Below are 15,027 nucleotides of genomic sequence, written 5' to 3'. Positions count from 1 at the left end.
CCAAAAAAAAAAAACCCCACCAACACTAACATCATCAACACCAACAGTGAAATTGTCACCATCATCCTCACTAACAGCATCACTATCACCAACAGCATTAACACCATCGCCACCTCCAATATGAACACCACCACAGTCAACAACATCATCAAAACCACCATCACTAACACCATCACCAATGCTATTAATGTCAGTACTTGGCTGGCGCCGAGGTTCACTAGGCTAATCCACCACCTGTGGCAACAGCACCCCGGGTTCTGGTCCCGGTTGGGGCGCCGGTTTTGTCCCGGTTGTTCCTCTTCCAGTCCAGCTCTCTGCTGTGGCCCAGGAGTGCAGTGGAGGATGGCCCAAGTGCTTGGGCCCTGCACCCTCATGGGAGAGCAGGAGAAGCACCTGGCTACTGGCTTCGGATCAGCGCGGTGCGCTGGTCACAGCGCACTGGCCACAGTGGCCATTGGGATGTGAACCAATGGTAAAGGAAGACCTTTCTCTCTGTCTCTCTCTCTCTCTCTCTCTCTCTCACTGTTCACTTTGCCTGTCAAAAAAAAAAGTCAGTATTAAGCATTTCAAAATTCAAGCCAATGATGCACTATTTTATTTTATTATACTACATTTTGAAAAATAGTCTTAAAAATGACATAATAACACAAATGAAGACAACAACAGCAAGAATATTAGTGAGGCAGAAGAAAGAATTTCTGAGTTAGAAGATAAATTGTTGAAAATATCTTGTTCAGACAAAAAAGAAGCAGAAAAAGAGGAAAAGTCAAAAATAGTGTTCAAGATCTATGAGTTACTATGAAATACCCAATATTTGGAGAAAAACAGGACATCCAAGTACAGGAAGCACATAGAACTCATGTTAGGACATGCATAATCAGAAAAGATTTTCACCACAATACAATATGATCAAATGTTCAACAGTAAAGCATAAAGAAAATATTCTGAAATGTACATGAGAAAAATGCCAGATTACCTTCAGAGGATCTCCAATTAGACTAATAGGTGATTTCTCATCAGAAACCTACAGACTAGGAAAGAATGGAGAGACAAAATTCAAGTCCCAAAAGAAAAAAAATGGTCAACCCTGAATACTGTGCCCAGCAAAGCTCTCATTTATAAATGAACATGAAATAAATATTTTTCAAAACAGATAAGAACTGAAAGAATTTGTCACCACTCATCCAGCCTCACAAATGATACTTAAGGAAGTGCTAAACATGGAAACAGAGAAAGATAGTCATGGAAGAATGTGAAGACAGAAAATCTAGTAAAAGTACAAAGGAAATCCAAAACATTCAATAGGAATATTCACAGAAAAATGGCAGGACCAAGTTATTATTTATCAATAATAACTTTGAATGTAAATGATGTAAATTCTCCATTAAAATGGCTGAATGAAAAAAAATAAATAAATAAATTAAAAAAATAAAATGGCTGAATGATTAAAACATACAATCCACCTATTTGCTGCCTGCAAGAAGCATATCTCACAAAGATAAACACAGACTGAAGTGAGAGGATGAGAAAATACATTCCATGCTAACAGAAAGCAATAATAAGCAAGTGTATCTATTCTAACATCAAACAAAATAGACTGTAACACAAAAGGTGTTAAAAGAGACAAAGAAAGACATTATGCAATGATCAAGAGATCAATTCAACAGGAAGATGTGACTATAGTAAATGTATATGCACCTAATGCCAGAGTTCACGGCTATGTAAAACAAATATTAATGGATCTAAAATGAGACATAGGCTCCAATACAATAATAATGGGGGACTAATACACCCCATTTTCATCAATGGACAGATCAACTAGACAAAAAATAAGCAAAGAAATAACAGAGCTAATCTACACTATGGAATAAAAAGGTGACTGATATTTATTTACAGAACATTTCATCTTACAGCTACAAAGTACACATTCTTCTCATAGTTGCATTGAACTTTGTTTAGGACAGACCATACATAAGTCCATAAAAGGAAGTCTCCACAAAGTAAAAAAAAAAAAAACTGAGAACCAATGGAAGGAAGACCTTTCTCTCTCTCTACCTCTCACTGTCTGTAACTCTACCTCTCAAATAAATAAATAAAATCTTTTTAAAAAATTGAAATTAACAACTTAAAAAACTCTGGAAAATATGCAAACACATGGGTACTGAATAGCATGCTCCTGAATGAACAGGGGTCATAGAAGATAGCAGGGGCTGGCACTGTGGCATAGATGGTAAAGCCGCTACTTGCAGTACCAGCATCCCATATGGGCACCAGTTCAAGTTCCAGCTGCTCCACTTCCAGTTCAGCTCTCTGCTATGGCATGGGAGAGCAGTGGAAGGTCACCCAAGTCCTTGGGAACCCTGCACCCACTTGGGAGACCGGGAAAAAATGCCTGGCTCCTGACTTCGGATTGGCCCAGCTCCAGCCATTGAGGCTATTTGGGGAGTGAACTGGTGGATGAAAGACACATTCTCTCTCTCTCTCTCTCTCTCTCTCTTTCCTCTGCCTTTCTGTAACTCTGCCTTTCAAATAAATAACTAAATCTTTTTTTAAAAAAAGAAGATATGAAAAGGGAAATTTAAAAAATCTTAGAAATGAATGAAGATGACAGCACCACATATAAAAATGTATGGGATACAGCAAAATCAGTGTCAAAAGGTAAGTTTCCAGCAGTTAGCACCTACATGAAGAAAATGGAAAGGTATCAAATAAATGATCTAATAATGCACCTCAAGGACCAAGAAAAACAAGAGCAAACCAAATTCATAATTAGTAGGAGGAAAGAAATCATTAAAATTAGAGAAGTAAATAACATTGGAACAAAAAAAATAAAAAAGATCAGTGAAACAGAGCTGTTTTTGAAAAAAGAAAAATAAACTAAATTGATATACCATTGGCCCAACTAAGCAAAAAAGGGGTGCAAGACCCAAATTAATAAAAGCAGATATGAAAAAGGTGATGCAATGATGGATACAACAGAAATTTTTAAAAATCAGAAATTACTAGAAACAGCTATATGCCAACAAACTGGACAATAAAGAGGAAATGAATTGGTATCTGGACACATGCAATGCACCAAAATTGAGGCATGAAGACATGGAAAACATAAATAGACCAATAGAGCACACGAACAATGAAAAGCCCAAAAGGATAGCGTCACTGCTAAATTCTACAAAACTCTGACAGAAGAAATAATTTCAATTTTTATCAAACTATTCAAAAAAATTAAATGGAGGAATTCTCCCAAACTTCTTCTATGAGGCCAGCATTATTTTAATTCCAAAATCAGAACAAGATACAGCAAAGAAAACAAACTATAGACCAATATTCCTGATGAACATAGATGCAAAAATCCTAAACAAAATACTAGTTAATAGAATCAAATAACACATCAGAAATATCACTTACCAGGACCAAGTGTCAACATATGCAAATCACTAAATGTGATACATCACATTAACAAATTGAATAATAAAAACCATATGATTATCTCAATGGATACAGAGAAAGATTTTAACAAAATATAATTTCCTTAAGCAGGGGACCGGCCCTTGGCCTTGCAGGTAAAGCCACTACCCATAGTGCCAGTATCCCTAGTGAGCACCGGTTTGAGTCCTGGCTGTTCCACTTCCGATCCAGATCTCTGCTATGGCCTGGGAAAGCGGTAGAAGATGGCCCAAGTCCTTGGACACCTGCACTCATGTGGGAGACTCAGAAAAGGCTCCTGGCTCCTGGTTTCAGATCAGCGCAGCTCTGGCCGTTGCGGCCAACTGGGGAGTGAACCATTGGAAGGAAGATCTCTTTCTCTCTCTCTGCCTCTGCCTCTCTCTCTCTCTGTAACTCTGACTTTCAAATAAATAAATAAATCTTTAATAAAAAAAAAAACCTTAAGCAGATTGAGTATAAAAGGGTCATTGTTCAACATAATGAATAGACTATATGACAAATCCACAGCCAGCATAATATTGAATCTGGAACCAGACAAGGATGTCCACTTTCACCATTGCTATTTAATATAGTCCTGGAAGTTTTAGTCAGAGCCATTATGGAAGAAAAAGAAAATAAAGGGATACAAATGGGGAATAAGGAAGTCAAACCACCCCTGTTTGCAGATGACATGTTTCTGTATATAGGAGAACCAAAAGACTCCATGAAGAGACTATTGAAACTCTCAGGAGTTATAAAGACAATGCTAAGGCTGAGAAAGAACTTGTAAGATCAGTACCATTCATAATAGCTAAAAAAAATTTAAATATCTAGGAATAAATTTTACCAAGGATGAAAATTATAAAGCATTAAAGAAAGCAATAGAAGAAGACAACAAAAATGGAACAATCTTCCATGTTCATTGATGGAAGAATTAATATCATCAAAATGTATATACTACCCAAATATTGATAAAACTCTGCAAGACAATGCTACAGGCAATGAACTGGAAAAGACCTCAGAAGTACAGGCAATAAAAGTAAAAATAGACAAATAAGAATACATCAAGCTAAGAACTTTCTATACTGAAAAGGAAACACTTAACAAAGTCATGAGACAACTGACAGAATGGGAGAAAATATTTGCAAACTATGCAACTGATAAAGAACTAATATTTAGGATCTGTAAACAGCTCAAGAAACTCAACAACAACAAAACAAACAATTCAGTTAAGAAATGGCAAAAGACAAACAGGCATTTTACAAAGGCCGAAATACAAATTGCCAACAGATGCAAGAAAAACGCTCAGAATCACTAGCCATCAGAGAAATACAAATAAAAAATGCAATAAGGTTTCCTTTCACCCCAGTTAGAATGGCTATCACACAAAAATTAAAAAATAATAAATGCTGCTAAGAATGTTGGGAAAAGGTACCCTGGTACACTATTGGTGGAAATGTAAACTAGTACAAATATTTTGGAAGACAGCATGGAGATTCCTCTCAAATCTGAAAACAGATCTATCATACAGCCCAGCCATTCCACGCCTGAAAATCAACCAGACAAAATGAAATCAGCATATGAAATAGCTATTTGTATCCCCTTGTTTATTGCAGCTCAATACACAATAGTGAAGATCTGGAATCAACCCTGGTGTCCATCAACTGATGACTGGATAAAAATGTGGTCTGTATACACTGTGGGATACTATTCAACAATAAATACAGAATGAAAGCCGATCTTTTGCAACAAAATTTGTGCAACTGGAAACCATTATGTTCACTGAAATAAGCCAGTCTCAAAATGACAAATATCATGTTTTCTCTGATATGTAGTAGTTAATGTAGAATACAAAAAATGTAGGAATGAGAAGGACATCTTAAGATTTGATTGTTGCTTTTACTCTTGTAGAACTATAGTGCTTTTATTTTTTTGCTTGTTGAATACTATGGTTAGTTGTTCATTAAACCTGTGATAATAGAGTGGACTGAAATTATGGTTTTGCAAAGATTAAAAAAAAAAAGAAAGGAAGGAAAGATGGGGATTGAGGGAGGGGGAAAGAGAGGGGGATCATTATGGTTATCTTCTTAGAATTGCACCTATGAAATACACTAAATATTTATATTAATAAAATTATTTTATATTAATATATTATATTGATAATATAGTAAATAAAATATTGAATTTTATATTAATAAAAATTTTAAGAAAATAAAAAAGACCAATAGTAACTATAATGTACTTGAAAATACTTTTCCTTATTTAAGGCAAACAAATTTCATGTAATTCATATATATAGATTTAGGAAGATTTTTCACCTATTGGTTCACTCTCCAAATGGCCACCACAGCCTGAGTTGTGCCTGTCCAAAGCCAGGAGTCAGGAGCTTCCTCTGGGTCTCCCACAAGTGTTCTGGGGCCCAAGGACTTGGGCCATCCTCTGTTGCTTTCAGAGGCATATTAGCAGGGAGCTGAATAGGAACTGGAGCAGCCAGATTAGAATCAGTGCCTCTGTGCAATGCCAGCATCACAGGCAGCAGCTCTACTCACCATGCCACAGCGCTGGTCTAGGAGCACACTTTGAACAATGGATAGAGGAAAAAGAACTCAAAAGATGTGTGAGAAGGAGTCTGACTGGAACCAGAATTTTCTGCAGTCTGCAGGGATCCAGTCTCTCAGTTGAATGAAAGGAAAATCATTTGACCAGCTACAGGCAATAGCATCCTGTTTTTATAAGCTCTCTCCCATCCTTTTTTCTATGAGGAAGTGCAGCTTACATAGCAAACCTCACCCCCATAAGGAAACAAGTCCATTTTTTTATCTTGTCTCTGCAGAGGAAAGTGTATTTAAGTTGTTAGCAATGTGTGACTTTGTTTAAAGCAAAATGTCAAACACGATTACGGTCGTTCCCAAACTGACCTACTTTGAAGCTGATTGAAGAATGATCTATTTTTTTCTCAAACTCTTGGTATCTTAGCAAGAAATTTTGAAATACTAAATTGTTCTAAAGGTACAGGAAAAAGCTAAAAGAGAACCAATGATGCTGGCGCACATTTCTTGACTAGGAGTTTACCTCAGCAATGACAATGTCCACGGGCTGTGAATAACAGCAAATCTAAATACCAGGAATTGCACAGAATGCTGAAGGCTCACAGAGAAAATCATTAAGGGAGAAAATTGCTCTCCAAATAGAAGATGCATGACTTGCTCAACAATTTAAAATCAGTTAACATAATCCAGGTATGAGTTACTAAAAGATCAAGAGAAACTCTTCTTATTTATTAAAGTGGAAAATTATTTAAGGATGTGACACCCTAGCCAGGGCATGCCAGAGGGAGGAGGCATTTTTCCCCAGTTCAGAGGATGCTCAGGACAGAGTGGGGTGGGGTGGCTCTTCCCCTAGGTTTGTCAGATTCAGGAGAGTGACAACAACACTCCCACCCACAGTGACAATTTTTCCTTGTGGAACCATAGTCAGGGGTTCCTGACAGCATCAGATAGCCTTTGCCACCAGAAACAGTCTGCTTCCCATTGCCTTATATGCATTCTGCGAATGTTTTCAGATACCTACAGTGTGCCTATGCTAGGTGCTAAGGCTATAGGGTTATCACTGTCTATTCACCTCATTCCTCTACTACATGTAGGAAAACACTCTTGATAATGACTCCCGGAGTCACCGGCATCTCCTGGTGGAAGTCAATAGATTTGTAACTACTCTCAGATGGCACACACTCATTTCCACTTCTCCCTGAACCTCCACTGGACAAGGCAGACAAACATACCTACACTGCGTAAACCCTGACTGACACCTCTGCACACCGAGGCACAATTATGCTTCAATATCTCAAGTCTGTCTATTTAGCCAAGGGAGGATCAGTGAAGTAGAAGGTTAGACACTATTTCCCAAAATGCAATGACTGGTGAAATCCTAATGCAACTGTTCAGGCCTACCCTATTCACAAATGCCACTGTGGTACCCATGAGCAAGGACATCTCCCTCCTCTGACCAGGAGGACTTGCTACGATCCTGAGAGGAGACTGCATTTGCAATTTACCCAATGGGAAGGGGAGGTCCTAAGGGAGATCAACTAAGTAACTATCACAAATCTTCTGTCCTCTCCTTCCAGCCTTCTGGCACACTTGAAGGCATTGCCATGCAATTTGCTAATTAAGCGAGAGTGAAAACATAGGTTGCCACGCCCACAGCTGTGATACCCGCGTAGCAAGATGTTGCTGCGTTGGGGGTCTAAAGCTGCAGGGTTGAGGTTAGCGCTCTGTGGAGTGGAGCCTCAGGCGGTTCCTGTGCAGTCCGCGGTTGTAATGACCCCCGACTCACATTATGGAAGCCAAGACTGTCCTTGCTGACTTTGGGGACACTGTGTCTCTGCTCTGTTGATGATCTCATTATGCATTATCTACCAGCTGTGTTTACACTTTACTGCTTGCTCTCACAATTATCAGAAACAAGAAAATCAAGAAAAAAAAGTTAACGTTTCCCATAAGATTATGGAGAAATTCAAACAATCTTTGCCCCTCTGTTTACTAAAGCTGTTTACGAGGGAGCTAGGAATGCAAGTCAAAACATATCATTAGGTTCCCATCATAGTGACAGAAAAATGTTAAGATTGCTCGGAAGTTATCTCCAAGTATCTAAAAAGGCAAGCAAAACCTTGGGCAGTAATTCCCCTAAACAGTTCATAAAACAAAACTAAGCCAAAGGTCAATTCTCATCCTCAGTAAATTGTCTAAAAACAATGTCCCCACTATGTTCCTCATAAAACCACTCATATGACATCATTGTTTTAACTCATTTTGTCAACCTTTGTGATAAAAGTTTAACATTTGCCTGTAGCATTGTCCTTTACTATATAAACCCAAGCCTTACTACAATAAATCGCAGCAGCATACCCATAATGTGTGTGTCTGTCTGTCATTTCCCCGCCGATTCCTGATTCTCCTAAGAGCCTTCACCCCTCGTTCTCCCTCGGTCGGTGTCTCCGCGAGAGCCGGTCCGCGGCATATATGAGCTTTTTTTTTTTTTTTTTTTTTTTTTTTTTTTATAAACTCTCATTCAACACGGAGTTGCTTGTGCTCACTGATGCATGCTTGCACTATACCACCAGTACTTTCCCCTGCTTTTGGTTTTTGGCAGTGTGTGTACAGAAGATATTTGCCTGCAGATTTCAAGAAGAGAAATGCTTCAGAGGTGGGTAGCTTTACAGATTGGAACAGAAGAGAATATAAGCTTGAGACACACACTACAAGAGTCAAATATGTGTTATATTTAATGTGTAGATAATAGCCACAGTATTTTCTGTATGCAGAAAATTTCTTCAAGAAATTTCTACCAGCAGCCTTCCAAAAATTAATAAAACTTCCAAAACTTCCAAAACTGAGAAAGCCCTCAGTTTAGACCTTCTCTTTTGAATGATCGTCCACAGGCAGGGGTTTTACTCAATTCAGCCATTCTGCTAAATGTCGGAGGCCACCCGACAAACCACATGGAGACACGCAGCACTCAGTCAATTCATCACCACGTTTATTGCCTCATCGCGTTCCAGGCCAAAGTAGGGGGCCCGGCGAGAGGGACTGAAGGCAGTCTCCCTGAAGAAACTCTTCAGCCTCCAGCAGTGAGCACCAAGAAACACAAGGATATATACCCCAGGCCCCATACAGATAACATTCATTGTGTGTAATCATGCATAGCACAGGAACAGAGCAAGTTTACAAAGTAGCAATGGTCAGGGTACAAGCTCTGCAGATAGAGCAAAGAACATCATAGACCTTCATCAGAAGTCACATTCTGCCTGCAGGAATGTGGGATGAAAAATCTTGTGCCTTCGGCCATCAGGACAATAAGCGCAGGAAACAGGATTAGATAAGGGACAGCCTCAGCCTGCTGCATCTCATGTCGGGCCAGGGCCACTGGCCCCCGACATCTCCCCCTTCTTGTTTGTACAAGAATGGCCTGGTGTTTATGGTAACCGGTGTCTACACTGTCCAGAGGGCCGCGGGGGAGGATCCATCCCCCACAAGTCCCTCGCGTTAAACGCTGAATGGCGTGGACTCGTGCCTGTCTTAGGTGCCCCGCAGCGCTTACTCTGCTTACCCGTCATCAAGGATATAGGAAGCATGTCCTGCCCTCTGTCTTAGGTTGCTAGAGAAGCCTGCGAGTGCTTACCCGTCGTTAACTACCGGTCCACCCTAAGAACAGTGTAGGAGCAAGCGGTCAATGAGGCAGTTAGGAAGAGAGAGACCGAGGCTTCCACGGCATATCACATACTGCAGCCCCCTGTTTTAGAGTGTCCTAGAGGGTATGTACTGTCCTTTTGATAGCCTCTCTGTTTGCGCACATTGGAACGGTGGGAACGTTTGGTTGTATTACTTCACATCAGTCTACAGGCAGGCAGAAGACAGAGGTTGTGGGGGCCGGCTCCCCACAGCTCCCCCTTTTTTTACTTTAGGACCAGCGCCTGTCTTAGGCGCCCCTGAGCGGAGTGGCAGCTTACCCGTCTTTGCCAGAGGGTCGACTTGCATGAGCAGTCTCAGCCCTCCGCTTCTTAGGTTGCATGCCATCCCTCAAGGCACTTACCCGTCTCTGGCTACTGGTCCAAGAAACCAAGAAACACCTGCTGTATTGCAGGGGAGGGAGGTTTTGTAGCGATGACTTCGAATGGGGACCAAATATCTGTGTCCAGTTGTGTTAAGAACCCAAATCTCTTGCCGTAGTTCACGCAGCAAACGAGTGAAATTACTATTCCAGGTATGGTTTAAGGTGGCACCTAAAGAGCGAGACAAATTAGCAAGACGAGTATAGTTATGCCAGGTAAACGGAGTAGCGCAAAGCGCAACAGATTGAACCAAGCAGGGGGTTCCCCACATCCCCGTCTAAGATTCAGTTCTTCCTGGAGAACGTTGACCCGTTGGTTTAGTAATAAGATTCCTGAATGGATATGCTGATCCACTGCCACTCGGAGCATTCTTGTTTGATCATTCTTCTGGAGCATGGGAATAGGTGACCTTTTTTCCTTTTAGGAATTTCACAAGCCAAGACTGACCTTGACTTGTCTATGACTTGTTTATGGGCTGCCTACATCTCCCCCTTTTTTATTTAATTGAGAATGGCCTCTGTCTTAGGTTGCCCTCAGTCATCTCTGTCCTTACCCGTCATCGGTAACTCTGGCAGTTTGGCCTAGAGCCCTGTCTTAGGTTGGTACAGGATGCTGAGCGTCTTACCCGTCTCTGAGTACCATTCCAGCCCAACATTAGGTGAGAGATGAAACATACAGCCAAATATTAATTATTTGTGATTACAAATAATGATGAATGTCAGTTCATACAGACTGTAGTGAAGTCAGCATAAAATGCAGAACACAAGGAAAACATCCCATACCAAGTAGGAAAAGCAGTAGTGGTCCAGTCAACATTAATAACCAATGAATCCATTGAAACCCTCCAAATGTTAGGGGGTTAGTAATAAACATGTATTGTATTTTACTCCTAAGGTTATCAATAACAGACTCTATATAGGGCACATTGTTAGTAATGTTAAAACAACATTTTTCTGTTACAGATTTACAACTTATATGATTTTTTAACATCAAGTAATTGTTAGCTGCATGGTTTAAAAGTACTCCTGAGTGAACTTGATCCAATGTTTCGGCTATATTGGACAGTCCAGTAGCAGTAAGATTGATTGTTTTGGTCATATGCTGGCCCCCGACAGCTAAACATAACTCACAGAGAAACATGATGGTGCTTATTAGTGATAGAGTGGCTGTTGAGATTCCTACTGGAAACACAAAGCTGAAGTGTTTCCTTATCAGGATTTCTTTGTCAACAGGAAAGTTAAGGGGAAAGTCAAGAGTGCTTTGTCCATAAAAATCCACAGTGAAATTCCAGATCACTACAGTAAAGGTACAGACACAGCTGGTGAAAAGGAAGAAGACAGATACTTTGTAACACATTTGGATGAACTCTAGGTATGGTGCCTTGATCCAGCTGACCAGAATGGCCACTGTGCTGAAGATCAGAACAGTCGTCTTCATAAAGCTAGGCAACAATATCAGGTCCCGCCCATATTCAATCTCAGTCGAAATGACCCAGCTGCCATTGATAGGGCTATGCATCGGCACCTGTGTTACTGAACCAGCGATGTTAACTTTTTCGTAATAGAAGGCTTCCCAAAATCCAATGAACACAAAAGGCACAGTCTGGCTGTCGAATTCCCACACGCGCCAGGATCTGCTGTTGACAAGGCTCACACCAAAAGCCCAGGACAGATAACTGAAGAAGAGACCAATGAGTTTGTAGATCCATTGCTTCATTTCGGACAAACTGAAGATGAGGTGGAGGAGTTGTGAATTCATGCCAGGGGCACCAGAGAGGAAACAAAAAAACCAAATCAGATTGCATGAGCCATGGTTTAGGGAGGGCAGCAATACCTACATCCTGTCCTTGCCAGAAAGGTATATTGAACTGTTTGTTATATGCATGTTGGCCTTCAAACAATCCTCTAAATATTTTGCATAACAATAAAAGATGCCTAGGAACCCATGACAGGGTGAAGGTAGGAGTTCAGAAGGCATTTTAGGAGCACAGTCTGACAAGATCTTTGAAAAGTTCAAATGTTTATACTTTTATCTAGCAGCTCCAGACTAAGTCTAGGCTTGCAAAAACGTTTGTAAAGAGATGTTAGTTTCAGCAACATTTGCTGTAGAGAAAAATTAGACATAATCAAAATGTCTATAAATAGAGGAATGCTTAAACTGTTGTACATCTGAGATAATAGTGGAATATCATATAGCTATCACCAAGGATCAGTTAATCAATATGAACTATAAGAAGAAATTTCTGTGTTATACCAGAAAATGAACCATAATACGTGTGATATGATAATTTGTCAGAAGAAAATTCCCACCTGATTAGATATGTATATATACATATATACACACATTCTTTGAAAATTTACAATATACACACCAAAAGTTCAATTCTTAACATTAAATATTTATGTTTTAGACTTTGATTCTTTACATGTTTTTCTAGTTTGTATGTTTTTAAATGCAAAACACACATACATTTATACTTGCAAGCAGAAGGAACACAATTTTAAGGATCTGTGTATTAAACACAACAGATCTTGTATTAAACACAACAGATTCACATTTTTTCAACCACCATTTGCTCAATTGTACTTTCAGATCTCAACATCTTCTATATGCAACTTAAAAAAATCCTGAGTTATTCATCTTCCATGAAGCAGTTTTGACATTATAAATCAATTTACTAGGGGCCGGCGCTGTGGTGCAGTGGGTTATTGCCCTGGCCTGAAGCACCGGCATTTCATATGGGTGCTGGCCCAAGTCCCAGATGCTCCACTTCCAATCCAGCTCTTGACTATTTCCTCAGAGAGCAGTGGAAGATGTCCCATGTCCTTGGGCCCCTGCACCCACATGGCAGACCTGGAAGAAGCTCCTGGATCCTGGCTTTGGATCAGTGCAGCTCTGGCCATTGCAGCCAATTGGGGAGTGAACGATCAGATGGGAGAACTCTCTCTCTCTCTCTCTCTCTCTCTCTCTGCCTCTCTCTGTGTAACTCTGACTTTCAAATAAATAAATAAATCTTTAAAAAAAAAATCAACTTACTAGGACCATCTGTCCATTAGAATCCTTGGGAATAACGGGTGGGAATAATCAGAAAATTACACTGCTCATACATCCTGCCCTGTTGTTCAACAGAAAGGACCAAGATCCGGTCTACCGGGGTACCAGGTGTGTGGATGCTGAGAGCGACTGCCCATGCAGAAGATGTTAGGGGCATCCAAACTACATCTCCTTGCTGTGAAGCCTGATATTTACAACACTGTAGCCACTACTCCCCACTCTTCTGCCAAATGTATTTCCAAGTCACCGGAAGGCTACAGTTTTACAGCGTGGGAAGTTACCATAGTAAGATGTATTTGGAGTTGATCACCCATTTGATTAATTCACTGTGTTATTAGTACTTCCTTGCAACTGGGGGACTGAAGAAATGGAAACAAATCAGGGATCTGGATGAGGAAAAGGAATCAAGGAAGGAGAATGTGGTAGTTGCCAAGAAAATATGTCCATAGCTGAAACCTGTGGAGTGAGACACATTTTCCTGAAATTTAATTTGAAAGATTGAAGTTTACAATGAAAAATTTTTTTTTTTTTATTTCTTGACAGGCAGAGTTAGACAGTGAGAGAGAGAGGGTTATAGACAGTGAGAGAGAGACAGAGAGAAAGGTCTTCCTTCCGTTGGTTCACTCCACTAATGGCTGCCACAACTGGCAGCTGCACTGATCCGAAGCCAGGAGCCAGGTGCTTCTCCTGGTCTCCCATGGGGTGCAGGGCCCAAGCACCTGGGCCATCCTCCACTGCCTTCCTGGGCCACAGCAGAGAGCTGGACTGGAAGAGGAGCAACCGAGACTAGTACCCGGCGCCCCAACTGGGACTAGAACCCAGGGTGCGGGTGCCATAGGCAGAGGATTAGCCAAGTGAGCCACGGCGCCGGCCAAAGTTTACATTTTTTTAAAGATTTAAATTTAAATTTGTTAAAGATTTAAAAGTTTTACCCTTAGGGTTGGTGTTTGGCACATTGTTTCAAGTGCCACTTGAGATGCCTGTGTTTCCCATATCAGACTGCCTGGTTCGAGTCCTGGCTCTGTTCCTTACTCAAGATCCCTGCAAATGCTAACCCTGGGAGACAGCAGGTAACATCTGTGTTTTTTTTTTCTTTTTTTTCTTTTTTTTTTTTTTTGACAGGCAGAGTGGATAGTGGGAGAGAGACAGAGAGAAAGGTCTTCCTTTTTGCCGTTGGTTCACCCTGCAATGGCCGCTGCGGCCGGCGCATCGTGCTGATCCGAAGCCAGGAGCCAGGCGTTCTCCCAGTCTCCCATGCGAGTGCAGGGCCCAAGGACTTGGGCCATCCTCCACTGCCTTCCCGGGCCATAGCAGAGAGCTGGCCTGGAAGAGGGGCAACCGGGATAGAATCCGGCGCCCCAACCGGGACTAGAACCCAGTGTGCCGGCACCGCAAGGCGGAGGATTAGCCTGTTAAGCCACGGCGCTGGCCAGCAGGTAACATCTGAAGTACTTGTGTCTATGCCATCCACATGGGAGACCAGGATTGAATTTCTGGTTCCACTCTACAGCAGGGCACAATCTCAGCTGTGGTGAACATTTGGGCAATGAATCAGTAGATGGAAGATCTTTCTGTGTGCCTGTGTACCAGCCTTTGTCTTTTTATTTATTTTAAAATCTATTTCTATATCTCTGTCTCTGCCTCTTGATAGATTGATTGATTGAATGAATGAATGAATAAATAAATAAATAAATAAATAAATAAAATTTACCGGTGGAGCCTAAAAATTCCGTACATTTGGATGTTTGGAGCATGGAACACACTCTTCATGGCAGTTGAAGATGTTGAACAGGGAGAAGAAATTTTCCAGCCAGCTTTAAAAGAATCACAGAGAGGGAAACACCTACAGTTAGGTAGTTTCAGGCTCTGAGCAAAGCCCCAGATCCCTGAGTCTCACAAAAGAGTTCTTACATGCTTACTGTATAGTTTAAGGCTTG

General features: G+C 40.8%; 1 protein-coding gene across 1 annotated transcript in view; it reads right to left on the bottom strand.

The window, feature by feature from the left end:
• The window catches only part of LOC133773502 (uncharacterized), a 38,367-nt gene that overhangs the window by 20,846 nt on the left and 2,494 nt on the right, over positions 1 to 15,027 (bottom strand). Inside the window, exons 2-4 of the mRNA XM_062210817.1 lie at positions 14,802 to 14,904; positions 11,167 to 11,762; positions 21 to 113 (exon numbers count right to left, since the gene is read on the bottom strand). Of these exons, the coding sequence (XP_062066801.1) occupies positions 21 to 113; positions 11,167 to 11,762; positions 14,802 to 14,860 (748 nt within the window). The 5' untranslated portion in view covers positions 14,861 to 14,904. The remainder of the gene's footprint in view (positions 1 to 20; positions 114 to 11,166; positions 11,763 to 14,801; positions 14,905 to 15,027) is intronic.

This window comes from Lepus europaeus, chromosome 14 (assembly GCF_033115175.1).
Source record: "Lepus europaeus isolate LE1 chromosome 14, mLepTim1.pri, whole genome shotgun sequence".
Classification (NCBI taxonomy): domain Eukaryota; kingdom Metazoa; phylum Chordata; class Mammalia; order Lagomorpha; family Leporidae; genus Lepus; species Lepus europaeus.
Note: the sequence above shows the minus strand (reverse complement) of the source record. Positions and strands in the feature narration are given on the sequence as shown.